General features: G+C 38.7%; 1 protein-coding gene across 3 annotated transcripts in view; it reads left to right on the forward strand.

Annotated features, from left to right (window-relative positions):
- The first annotated feature begins 467 nt into the window (after positions 1 to 467).
- The window catches only part of Bltp3b (bridge-like lipid transfer protein family member 3B), a 92,211-nt gene continuing 81,603 nt past the window's right edge, over positions 468 to 11,075 (forward strand). For all 3 annotated transcript variants that reach the window (XM_015482886.2, XM_048803322.1, XM_048803330.1), the window contains exon 1: positions 468 to 763. In XM_015482886.2, coding sequence (XP_015338372.1) covers positions 720 to 763 — 44 coding nt within the window. In that variant the 5' untranslated portion in view covers positions 468 to 719. The remainder of the gene's footprint in view (positions 764 to 11,075) is intronic.

Below are 11,075 nucleotides of genomic sequence, written 5' to 3' on the forward strand. Positions count from 1 at the left end.
TCACCTGAGTCTACGTTGAAAACTTTTACTTCTCTTAGGACTGGCATATTCAGGGCAAATAATAAATTGCAGTATTTAGCTAAGGAAAGATCTTAGCAAAAGAGAAAAAACAAAACAAAACAAAAACCCGAAGAGGCATATGAACAAAGCCGAGTAGCTCAAAAGAAAAAAGCAAGTAGAGCAATTTGTGGGTCAATTTCTGAGGAAATGAAGACAGAAGTAGTATGTGGAAGGGCAACTCATTGATGGAGGCAGGAACAGAGACCAGAGAGAGCAGAGGAAGGAGTAAAGTCTAAGTAGGTTACGGGGTTGGAGTCTGAAGACCCTGTAAGATAAGGGCAGCCCAGAGTCCGCCGGCAGGTCCAGGCGGTGGGGCGTGGCCTGAGGCTTTCCCCTCCCACCACACGTCGCGTTGGCCCTGCCCCGCGCCCGCCTAGCCCGCGCCTGCCGCGCCACCCTCACCCTCCCCCGGTCTCTTCGGTGATGCTGCAGCCAAGATGGCGCCGGCGGCGGCTGCGGCGGCCTGAGCGTCATGCTCGGGGTTCTCGGCGGCGGCAGCGGCGGCGGCTGTTGGCGTCAGCCGGGGCCTCGAGTCTCTCCTGGGGTGAGCGCTCAAGCGCCTCTCCTCCGGCCGGGTTAGCCCGGGCAGAGAGGAGACGGCCACGGCGTGAGGGGGCTGTGAGGTTCAGCAAGAGCGCGGCGCCTCCTGCCTGGGCACCATGGCTGGGATCATCAAGAAACAGATCTTGAAGCACCTCTCCAGGTCAGTGAGCGCCGCGGGCGTGGGGGCCAGTCTGCCTGCGCCCCATCCTGCACTCGAGGCAACCTGCGGCTTCGGGGGCCGTGGGGGCTTGCAGCTTGCGGGAGGCGACCCTGGGGCTGTCCCGCTCCAGTCCGGGCAGAGGTCGCCGTGCCGGATCTCCAGTCGCCTGCGGAGCCCGGGACTGGCTTCGGAGTCCGCCGTGGGTGGGTTCTGTCCCCGGCGAGCTCGTAGAGAAGCGCCGAGGGCGGCGGGGAGCGGCGTGCTGCGGGGGTTGGGGGACGCCTGCGCCCTGGGTGGATTTGACCTAAGCGTCGCCAGGTACCGGGTTGATGTGGTAGGTTCCAACTAGGGTTCGGTGCTTGCCCGTCTCTGAGCAGAGCGGTTCCGTTAACCGAGGGCGTCTGGTGCTGTGTGGACTCTTGGGGCTGAGGCTGTCTTCCCAGTGAAACGTTAACCTTGTGATTGATTGTTCTCCATTCCCCTTACCTGGCGTACCCGTTCTGGTGCATTACAGGGTGTGCCTGTTTGCACAGTTAGGATTTGTTTTAGGTCTAAACACAGAGTTCCCAGATTTGGCAAGTTCTTTCCAAAGTCATTTTAGTCCCACATCATTCTTACCTAAAGAGCGTTTTTGCTTTCTTTTGCATTTGAGACCCTTAAATTTAGGGCGTTAACAACTGTGTGATTAAACCCTAGACATGTCATTCTTTCCATTTCATAACACAGTTTTAGTCAGAAACATGACTCAGTAAACTGGCAGTTTGTTACTGCTCTGGGCTTCTCCATATTTGTCTCAAGACAAGCTAAATGTAGGATCTTGTTCCAAGTTGGTAACAAGGAAGTCATAGCACTTGGTTAGGATCCCTCTGTAATTTGTTAGCTAATGATTACTTGAAACTGATTTTAGGAAGAGACTCCGGTGTAACCATAGCTTTTTATAGTAAACATAATTCTTGATTTTCCAGATTATTTTATACCACAGGTGATATGTTGGGAAACAAAAACAGTACTTCTGTGATTCAGCAAATATTTTCCTGTCTTGTAACATTAAATATGATATAGTTGTTTTAATGTAGCAAATTAACAACGTTTTTGAATATGTATTTCTTAATATTTTCACTAACTGGAAAGTTTCTTTTAAAATTGCATATATATAGTAAAGTGTTGATCTCTCTTATTTTGGAAGAAGGTTTTCTTTTCTTTAATTATTTAGATACTTTTATCAGATGCCCCACTCCCCTTCTCCTATCTATTTCCGTAAGAAAATTCAGACCTGAGAAAATGATTTGAATGCCGTCTCGTTTTTCCACGGGTTATGGTATATAGCTAATACCGCTCTAGATGCCTAGACAAAAATTTATATCAATCAATAAGTGTCTTAGCGTTTAATTCTCCTGTAGTCCATTTGAGAAGGACTCTTGAACCGAAGAGTAATGGCTTACTTCATAAAATACCTATGTATTTAGAATTAAGTCCTTACTTTATTATTATTTTTTTTATTTGTTTTAATTAGTTACACATGAAAGTCCTTGCTTTATAATTTGTATAGCTTTATGGTAGATAGTAAAGATGATTTTTTTTTCCAGAAATGAGTTTTTTGAATACTTGTATTTTCAGTTATTTTATTTTATACTTCAGAACAGCCTTAGATGACTGAAGAATGTTGCATCCATATTTTTGGTTAACATTGTATTTAGTGATATTGTTGTTAACTTTCTAAGAAAAAAATAGTTATTGATTAATCTAAAGGCTATTTATAATAGACAAAAAAGGTAAGTGTTGTGATAAATTATATTTATTCTAATAGGAATGAACTTTTGAAATTGTCTGCATCAAGTTTAATTGTATAGATTATCCATTGTCATGAAGATGTCACTATATTGATCTGGTGATCTGGAATACAGTTTAACAGGAAATACTCAAAATAAATAATTTTCTAATAATAGACATCTAGTGTGGCCTGTGGGCACAACCCATGGCACTCCGTCAAAGGAGTCTTTTCCTGACCACACAGTTGAAAATTGTGGGCCCCATGCTTCATCTGTTTTGCTTACTTTTATTTTTTCCTGTAGCACTCATCCTTATCTGTCCTAATACATATTTATTTGCTATTTGGCACTACTTAAATGAATGTAAACTGCATGAAGGAAGAGATTTTTCTCTTGAGGTTAGCATAACTAGACACTCAGTAACTATTTATGTTGAATGAATAGTGTGGTTGAGCTGACTTTCCCTCACATTGAGGCAAGACTATATGCTACCCATATTATCACAGATTTGAAGATGACCAGTTTTCTTGTTTTTTTAAGAAGCAATGGGCAATTAAATCATTAATGAGTTTTGAGTCCTGGAAAAGAAATAAAAAAATGACCTGGTTCTGTAGGATCTTATGTAGGGATTCATCCAGTAAGGAAGAACATTATTTAGAAAACAATAGGAGAGAAGAGAATGCTCACTCTGAGCCTTGATATTGAGGTATAGTAAAATTATGAGATTAAAACTAACATTGTTGAGCAGATGTAGGGATTTGAGAAGCTGATTTATTGGAAAAATATGAAAGATAATTGTACTTGAGAGATTGACAAATGCGCTGAGTAAATGCTGAACTAGTTGAGAAGTATAAATTTATATAATACTGTTCCTTGCCTAATTGTTCTTTAGTATGTATTCCTAGCATCTTTTACATGAATCAAAAGTTTATGTGCTTGAATAATCTAATTGGAGGACAGGGAGTGTGTTTGAGGGAGAAGAAGGTTACAGAAGTTACATTTAAAAAATATTTTTAGTTATAGATGGACACAATACCTTTATTGATTTATTTTTATGTGAGGCTGAAAGTTGAACCCAGTGCCTCACCTGTGCTAGGCAAGTGCTCTACCACTGTTACAACCCCAGCCTGAGAAATTACATTTTTAAGAGAAGTGGAACAGGAAAATACTTTGAAGGAGAAATTACCCAGATCCTTTATACTAGATCAGCAGAGGGTATGTGTTTGAGGTTTTCTTTGTTTAAAAAAAAATTTTTTTTTAGTTGTCAGTGGACCTTTATAATTTATTTATTTATTTATTTATTTTGCAGTTCTAAGAATCAAACCCAATGCCTCAACATGCTAGACAGGGACTCTACTACTGAACTACAACCCCAGCCCTGTTGGAGGCTTTTCTAAGAGAATTTTTTTTTTTTTTCCCCCCACAAAAGAGTAGAAAGTTTTTTTTTTTTTTTTTAAATAAAAAAGTTGGGGCTGGGGATGTGGCTCAAGTGGTAGCGCGCTTGTCTGGCATCCGTTCGGCCCGGGTTCGATCTTCAGCACCACATACAAACAAAGATGTTGTGTCTGCCAAAAACTGAAAAATAAGTATTAAAAAAAAATTCCCTCTCTCTCTCTCTCTCTCTCTCTCTTTAAAAAAGAAAAGTTATAGCAAATGTAAGAAAGGAAATAGGAGTGGGAGCGACATTTCAGGTCAAGATCTTCATATCTGTTACTTGGTATGTGTTTATACATGTGTGTATAGGTATGTTTTCAGGTCATATGTTAAGCAGGAACGTGAAAGCGGTAGGGAAGATTCAGATACAAATCTTCTTCTCATTCCCTTGGCCTCAGGGCATTCTGTGCTATCTATACATAAGGTTTTCTGGGGACTGGGAATTGGCTGCTAGGACATAAATTCAAGTGCATGGATGGAATCTGTATAGTTTAAAGCAGTGATTGTCAACCACAGGCAGTTTTGCCCCTCAGGGGACATTTGTCAATGGTTTTGGGGGAGGTAATGGCGGATTGAACTCAGGGCACTGGACCACTGAGCCACATCCCCAGCCCTATTTTATATTTTATTTAGAGACAGGGTCTCACTGAGTTGCTTTAGCATATTGCTTTTGCTGAGGCTGGCTTTGAACTGTGTTCCTCCTGCCTCAGCTTCCTGAGCCATTGTGATTATAGACATGTGCCACCAGGCCCAGCTTGGAGACTTTTTTTTATTGTCATGACTTAGAGGGGTGGTATTATTGGCATCTACTATTGGTAGAGGCCAGGGATGCTGCTAAATATCCTATAATGCATAGCACAGTTCCCTACAATAACAAATTTTTGGCTCAAATGTCAGTATAATCTAGATGGTTGAAAAACTGGTTTAAAGTATACTGATGTGTATCAAATGATTGAGCTAGGGAATTTTTCTAGTTAAGCTTATATTGTCTGTAAACAACAGAAACCTGAAATATTTAAAAAGTTATTGTGGTAGGTCACAGAATCAAAGGAAGATCTCAATGGCAAATCAAGAGAAGGGCAGGAACCATCCAACTCCTAAAAACTCATTGAAAGAATTCCTGAACCTTCCTCTTGGAGCAGGGTTTCTGAATCTCAGTATTATTGGCATTTGGTCTAGATAATTCTTTGTTGTGGAGGGCTGTTCTGTCTCTTATAGGATGTTTAATGCTTCTAGACATTGCCAAACATCCACTGGAGGACAAAATTGCTCCTGATTGAGAACCACAATTGAGAGATGCTGACCCATCTCTCAAAATTCCTAGTCTCTGATCTCTCCTGTCAAATATCAGATTCCTGGGACAGGAATTCTATGTGACCCAGTTCTGTCTATTCCTAGATCAATTAACAATGGCAAAGGGATGTACAACAAAGGTATGGTTATGGTCAGAATTATTTTGAGTCAAGGTTGCTGCTTTGCTTGTGTGTGTAATAGTGAAGTAAATTAGATTTCCAGGATCCTCGTTTGCTATGTTAAGGAAATTGAACTTACTCCCTGAGTTGGAGAGTGACTGCTAATTAAAAGAATTCCAGATAAAAGAATGATATGATCAGTATAGAAGTCTGGTTTTTGGAATATAGGGTTCAGGAGCAACATCAGGTGAAAATATAGAGCCTTCAAGTAACTCAAGTAGAAAACTAATGTATTGGTAGGATATTGATGTCTTTCAGAGTTCATAGGAAAGTCAGAGAATGAGAGTTGGAAAGGATTGGATCCAGACCTGTTCCAAAGATGGTCTTGATATGACTTGTTCTGTAAACTAGGGGGAAGGAACAAATAGAAGGAGCAGGTGGCTGAGAAGACCACTGAATGTTCAGAATATTCTTGTGGAGACAAGGAAGGGTTGCAGGATTTTGTGACTGAATGGCAGTGTGATTCAAGTATAGAGTACCTCACAAGGTGTTGGTAGGATGGGCCTCTAAAGGAAAGAGGAGAGAAGATACCATCTGGAGAAAAAGGAAAGAACCTCAGAGAATTGCAAATGCTATCCAGGTAGAAGAGCAGTAGCAAAAAGAAATGAGAGTTTGCAGGGATTGGAGTTTTTGTCTAAAAGTGTCATCTTGAAGCTTTAAGATTTTAGAGGCCAAGATCAGCCTAGTTTGCTCAGACATGGCCATGGAAGTAAGTTGCTAAAGAGAAGTTTGGGTGCATGTAATCGGAAATGAATATTGCGAGGTCTATAAATATCATTGTGACATAGAGTCGTCTGTTGCTTATACTGTCAAATAATAATTTCATGTCATTATTTAAAGGCTGATTATTCACATGCTTCACTTTTATGGTAAAACTTAATAAATAAATAATTTTTGAGAATGTATCTATTTCGGGTTTTTAAGCACTTGCATGTGCCAAATATTGGGAATTAGGGATACAAGGATGGGTAAGTCTCAGCTCTTGGGAAATTTCAGTAATTCTATTTTGATATGAGAGGCATGAGTAGGATCACTAACTATAGCTATTTCTAAACTGTCCTGCCATATGAAATTTGTGAGATGGGTTTACTTAGAGTAGGCAACTGGGGAAAAAAATGAGTTAAGTATTGCTTTTTGGATTATAAGTAAATTGGTCATGGTTGTTTTGTTTTTTGGTTCCAAGAATTTAACCCAGGGGCTGGGGATGTGGCTCAAGTGGTAGCGCGCTCGCCTGGCATGCGTGCGGCCCGGGTTCGATCCTCAGCACCACATACAAACAAAGATGTTGTGTCCACCGAAAAATAAATAAATAAATATTAAAAAAAAAAAAAAAAAGAATTTAACCCAGAAGTTCTTAACCACTTAGCCACATCCCCAGTCCTTTTTTAAATTGTTTTTATTGAGACAGGGTCTCTTTAGGTTGCTAAGTTGCTGAGGCTAGCTTTGAACTTGGGATCCTCCTGCCTCAGCCTCCCTAGCTGCTATGATTACAGGTGAGTCCTACTATGTTGGGCAGTTTGGGGTTTGTTTTAGAGTAAATTTTGGTTTCTTTAAATTGACAGTATTCATTTTCCAGAATTTCTAATAACATGGATTTTACACTAGATATATTAGTTGTTTAACACATAATTTACTCAGTGCCTGCTTTATGCAATACTGCTCCAGAGTGCTATGGATATAGCAGTTAACAAAATAGTAAAAAATCTCTACTCTTGTAAGTGTTTACATTTTAATTAGAGGAGGAAGACAGTAAGTCAATAAGTGAAATCATAATATATCAATTTGTGTTAAGTACTTTTGGAAAAAATAACAAAGGGAAAGTGGATAGGAAGTTCAGGAAGGTAGAAATGGAGTTTGTGGTGTTTTTTACATTTTTTATTGGTGCATTATAGTTGTACATAGTGGTGGGATTTGTTCTTATTTAGAGTTTGCGGTTTTAAATTTGGTGATTTGGGAATGCTGAATTGAGAAGGTATTATTTGGGAAGAGAACTGAAAGAGGTGGTGGGAGCAAATGCAAAGGGTCTTGAGGTGGGAGAGCCTCTACTATAGGTGGAGTGAAGAGGGATAAAGAAGAGATCAAAGAGAATACGAAGGCCAGATAATGTGGGAATTCATAATGACTTTGACTTTGACTCTGAGTGAAATTGGAAGCTACTGGAAGCCTGTCAGCCGAAGATCACTGTTGCAGCAGTGTGGGAAATAGGACAAGAGCAAAAACAGTAGGCCAAAGATGAGATTATTAACTAATCAAGTTACTGGTACCAAGGTAGATGATACCAGTAACATGTTGAAATAGTTCTTAGATACACTTTGAAGATAGAGCCAGGATTGACCTACAGAGGTGAATTGAGAGAACAATAGTTAATGACTTCAAAGATTTTCACATTAAGCAACTGATAAGATGAAATTGCAATTTACTAAACTAGAGAAGACTGCAGAAGGACCAGGCTTATGGGAAAACTCGAGTTCAATTTTGGATACATTAATTTGGGTGAATATTAGGTTATCTAAATGGAGACGTTCTCCCTTTTTATTTGTGATGTGATTTAGAATAAAGGTTTTAGTTTGGCAACAACAATGGCAGTGTTTTTGTGTGGTCATCCCTTGCATTGTACAGTAAGTAATTACTACAGTGAATTGTGAGTTGAGGGATGCTCTGAAGAATAGTATATACAAATATCTGAAATAGAACAGGACTCTGTTTCTTTCACATTAATTTCCAACTAGAACCAGATTTTGATTCTTATAAAAGTTATTTTCATATTGATTTGAAAACTTCAAGTGAAATGAGAATTGAATACTTGCTCTAGTACATGTTGTAATATTACCTCTTAGAATCAGAAGGGATCTATTTCTCTATCAGTGAAGGAGATTATTAAAATGTTAAGATTTGTCTTTTACCTGAGGTCTGACAGATAATGCTGGGTGGTAAAGCTACTGGTCCACTATCATTTTATTTGATTTTTCTCTTCTGCTGGTTTAGGTTATTGTATCCACCTAACAGTTTACTTTTCTTTTCTTTTTGGTACCTGGGATTGAACTCAGGGGCACTGAACCACTGAGCCATATCCCCAGCCCTATTTTGTATTTTGTTTAGAGACAGGGTCTCACTGAGTTGCTTAGTGCCTCACCATCGCTGAGGCAGGCTTTGAACTCATGATCCTCCTAAGCATCTGGGATTATTGGCGTGCGCAACTGCACCCGGCTCAGTTTGCTTTTCTTGTACTGAATTTTCAGCACTCTCCTATTACTCCTGTATGGTGTTTTACCATCCTCCGCTGCATATCCTTTACAAGATGATTATAGTCCTTAAGCTCTGTAACCTTTTGAAGTTAGAGGACCATAATATTTTGACTCAGCAATTCCTTGAAGTTCAGAAACATAATTTCTTCATTTCTTTTTACTTGGATAATTTTATTTTTTGCAGTATTACACTTTGCCTTAGTACTGCAGTTTCCAGTCTAAGCTCTTATTTAATAAGCTAATCTTTTATCAATTTTATATGCTTACAGTTATGCATATTACATAGACTTAGTATTATGCATTGGTATTTAGCAGTGGGTACTGGTAATTGAAGTTCAGTTTGCTGTAAATACAAGTAGAAGACTTTGTTTCTGTGAGTGAAAAATAAGGAGTTACATTGACACCAAGCTTTTGTTTTTCATTTTTTATTGGTGCATTTTACTTGTCCATAATGGTGGAATTTGTTACATATTCGTATGTGCACACAATATAATAGTATATTTTGGTCAGTATCATTTCCAAGTATTTTTCCTTTCCCTCCTCATGGTCCCTTTCTTGTACTCTACTGATGTCCTTTTGATTTTCATGAGATTCTCCTAACCTTTCTTTCCCTTTTTCTTCTCCAGCTTCCCAAAACATAATCCTTGACCTGCTGATTTTGGCTTAACATAATGCAATTTAATTTCATTTTTTCTTTATGGCTCAATAAAATTCCATTGTGAATATGTGCCACATTTTCTTTATCTAGTCATCCTTATGAATGCCTTGGCTGGTTCCATAGTTTGGCTATTGTAAGTTGTACTGCTATAAACATGGGTATGCATGTATTACTACAGTATGATGACTGTAATTCTTCAGGATAAATACTGAGGAGCCAACACCCAAGTTATTAAAATAAAATTGAGAACTGAAGCCAGTATGATTCAGGATATAATAATTTATTGTTTATTTGATTTTTCAGACCTTATATTTACCGATAGTTCATCTGAGAACTCATTGACCTATTTTGAGATGTCTTGTCACCAAGGTGAATGTTGTATATAATTTTCAAATCTCTATATTAATCTTTTGAGGCTTGATTTTATCTTTATATGTATGTACCCTTTTTCTACTTAAAAATACTATTAAGAAAGAGATGTCTAAAAAGAACAAATAAAAATTTTTTAAAAAGAAAGATCTCTCAGGAGCCACATCTCTATTATGTTTATATACTCTTTCTATCTAAAAATACTATTAAGAAAGAGATCTCTCAGAGGAGCGTCCCACCTAGGTTCAGGGAACACCAATGCACTTTTCCAGGCTAGTGTGCTTCCAGACTAATGTGTCTGACAGTTGCCTCCCTCAGCAGGGCTGTGCTTGTGGTCCTAGTGACCACTAGTGCCAACTAGAGTAGATGTGCCAAATCTGAAACCAATTGTTTTGTGCTTCCAGCAGTGTTGTTATGATGGCCACTTTGAGGAGAGGCCCCAAGGAGGCTCATCGGTATGATAGAATAACAAATGGTTCTCTCTCCCTTTTTTTTTGTTTTAATGATTTTTTAAAATGCTGTTTTTTTACACCATTCTCTTGGTAGTTATTTAAAGCTTAAATTGGCATTGTCTTAAGGTGTAAAAAGCATTTCTTGCCTCAACATTCAACTTACAATTAAATACAAAGGAATCCATCCTGGGCCAGTTCAATTAGTTGTAAATTCATCCAGTTTTAATTAAAATTTTTTAAAATATTTATTTATTTAGTTAGTTAGTTGTAGGTGGACACAATACTTTTATTTTGTTTATTTATATGTGGTGCTGAGGATCACACCCAGGGCCTCACATGTGTGTGCTAGGCAAGTACTCTACTGCTGAACCACAACCCCAGCCCACTGTTTTAATTTTTATGCACCCTAATGAGCAAATGAATTCAAATTTAAAATTCTTAAAAGCACATTTATTATGCCAGGCATGGTGGCCCACACCTATAATCTCAGCTACTTGGGAGACTGAGGTAGGAGGATATCAAGTTTGAGACCAGTCTGGGCTACTTAACAAGAAAGACCCTGTCTCAAAATTTTAAAAGGAGCTTAGGATGTATCTGGGCATCCATGGGTTCGATCCCCAGTAGTAGAAAGAAACAATTCTTTTTTTTTTTTTTTTTTTTTAAATATTTATTTATTTATTTTAAATTTTCGGCGGACACAACATCTTTCTTTGTATGTGGTGCTGAGGATCGAACCCGGGCCGCACGCATGCCAGGCAAGCGCGCTACCGCTTGAGCCACATCCCCAGCCCAAGAAACAATTCTTGTTATTGTAACAAGAATAGTTATGTATTAACACTGAAGATTTTGATAGAGATTGACTTATTTTTCAAAAAAGAAAGAAAAGGATCTCTGGCTTTTTTTTTTTTTTTTT

The sequence above is a fragment of the Marmota marmota genome, unplaced genomic scaffold, assembly GCF_001458135.2.
Source record: "Marmota marmota marmota unplaced genomic scaffold, marMar, whole genome shotgun sequence".
NCBI lineage: Eukaryota > Metazoa > Chordata > Mammalia > Rodentia > Sciuridae > Marmota > Marmota marmota.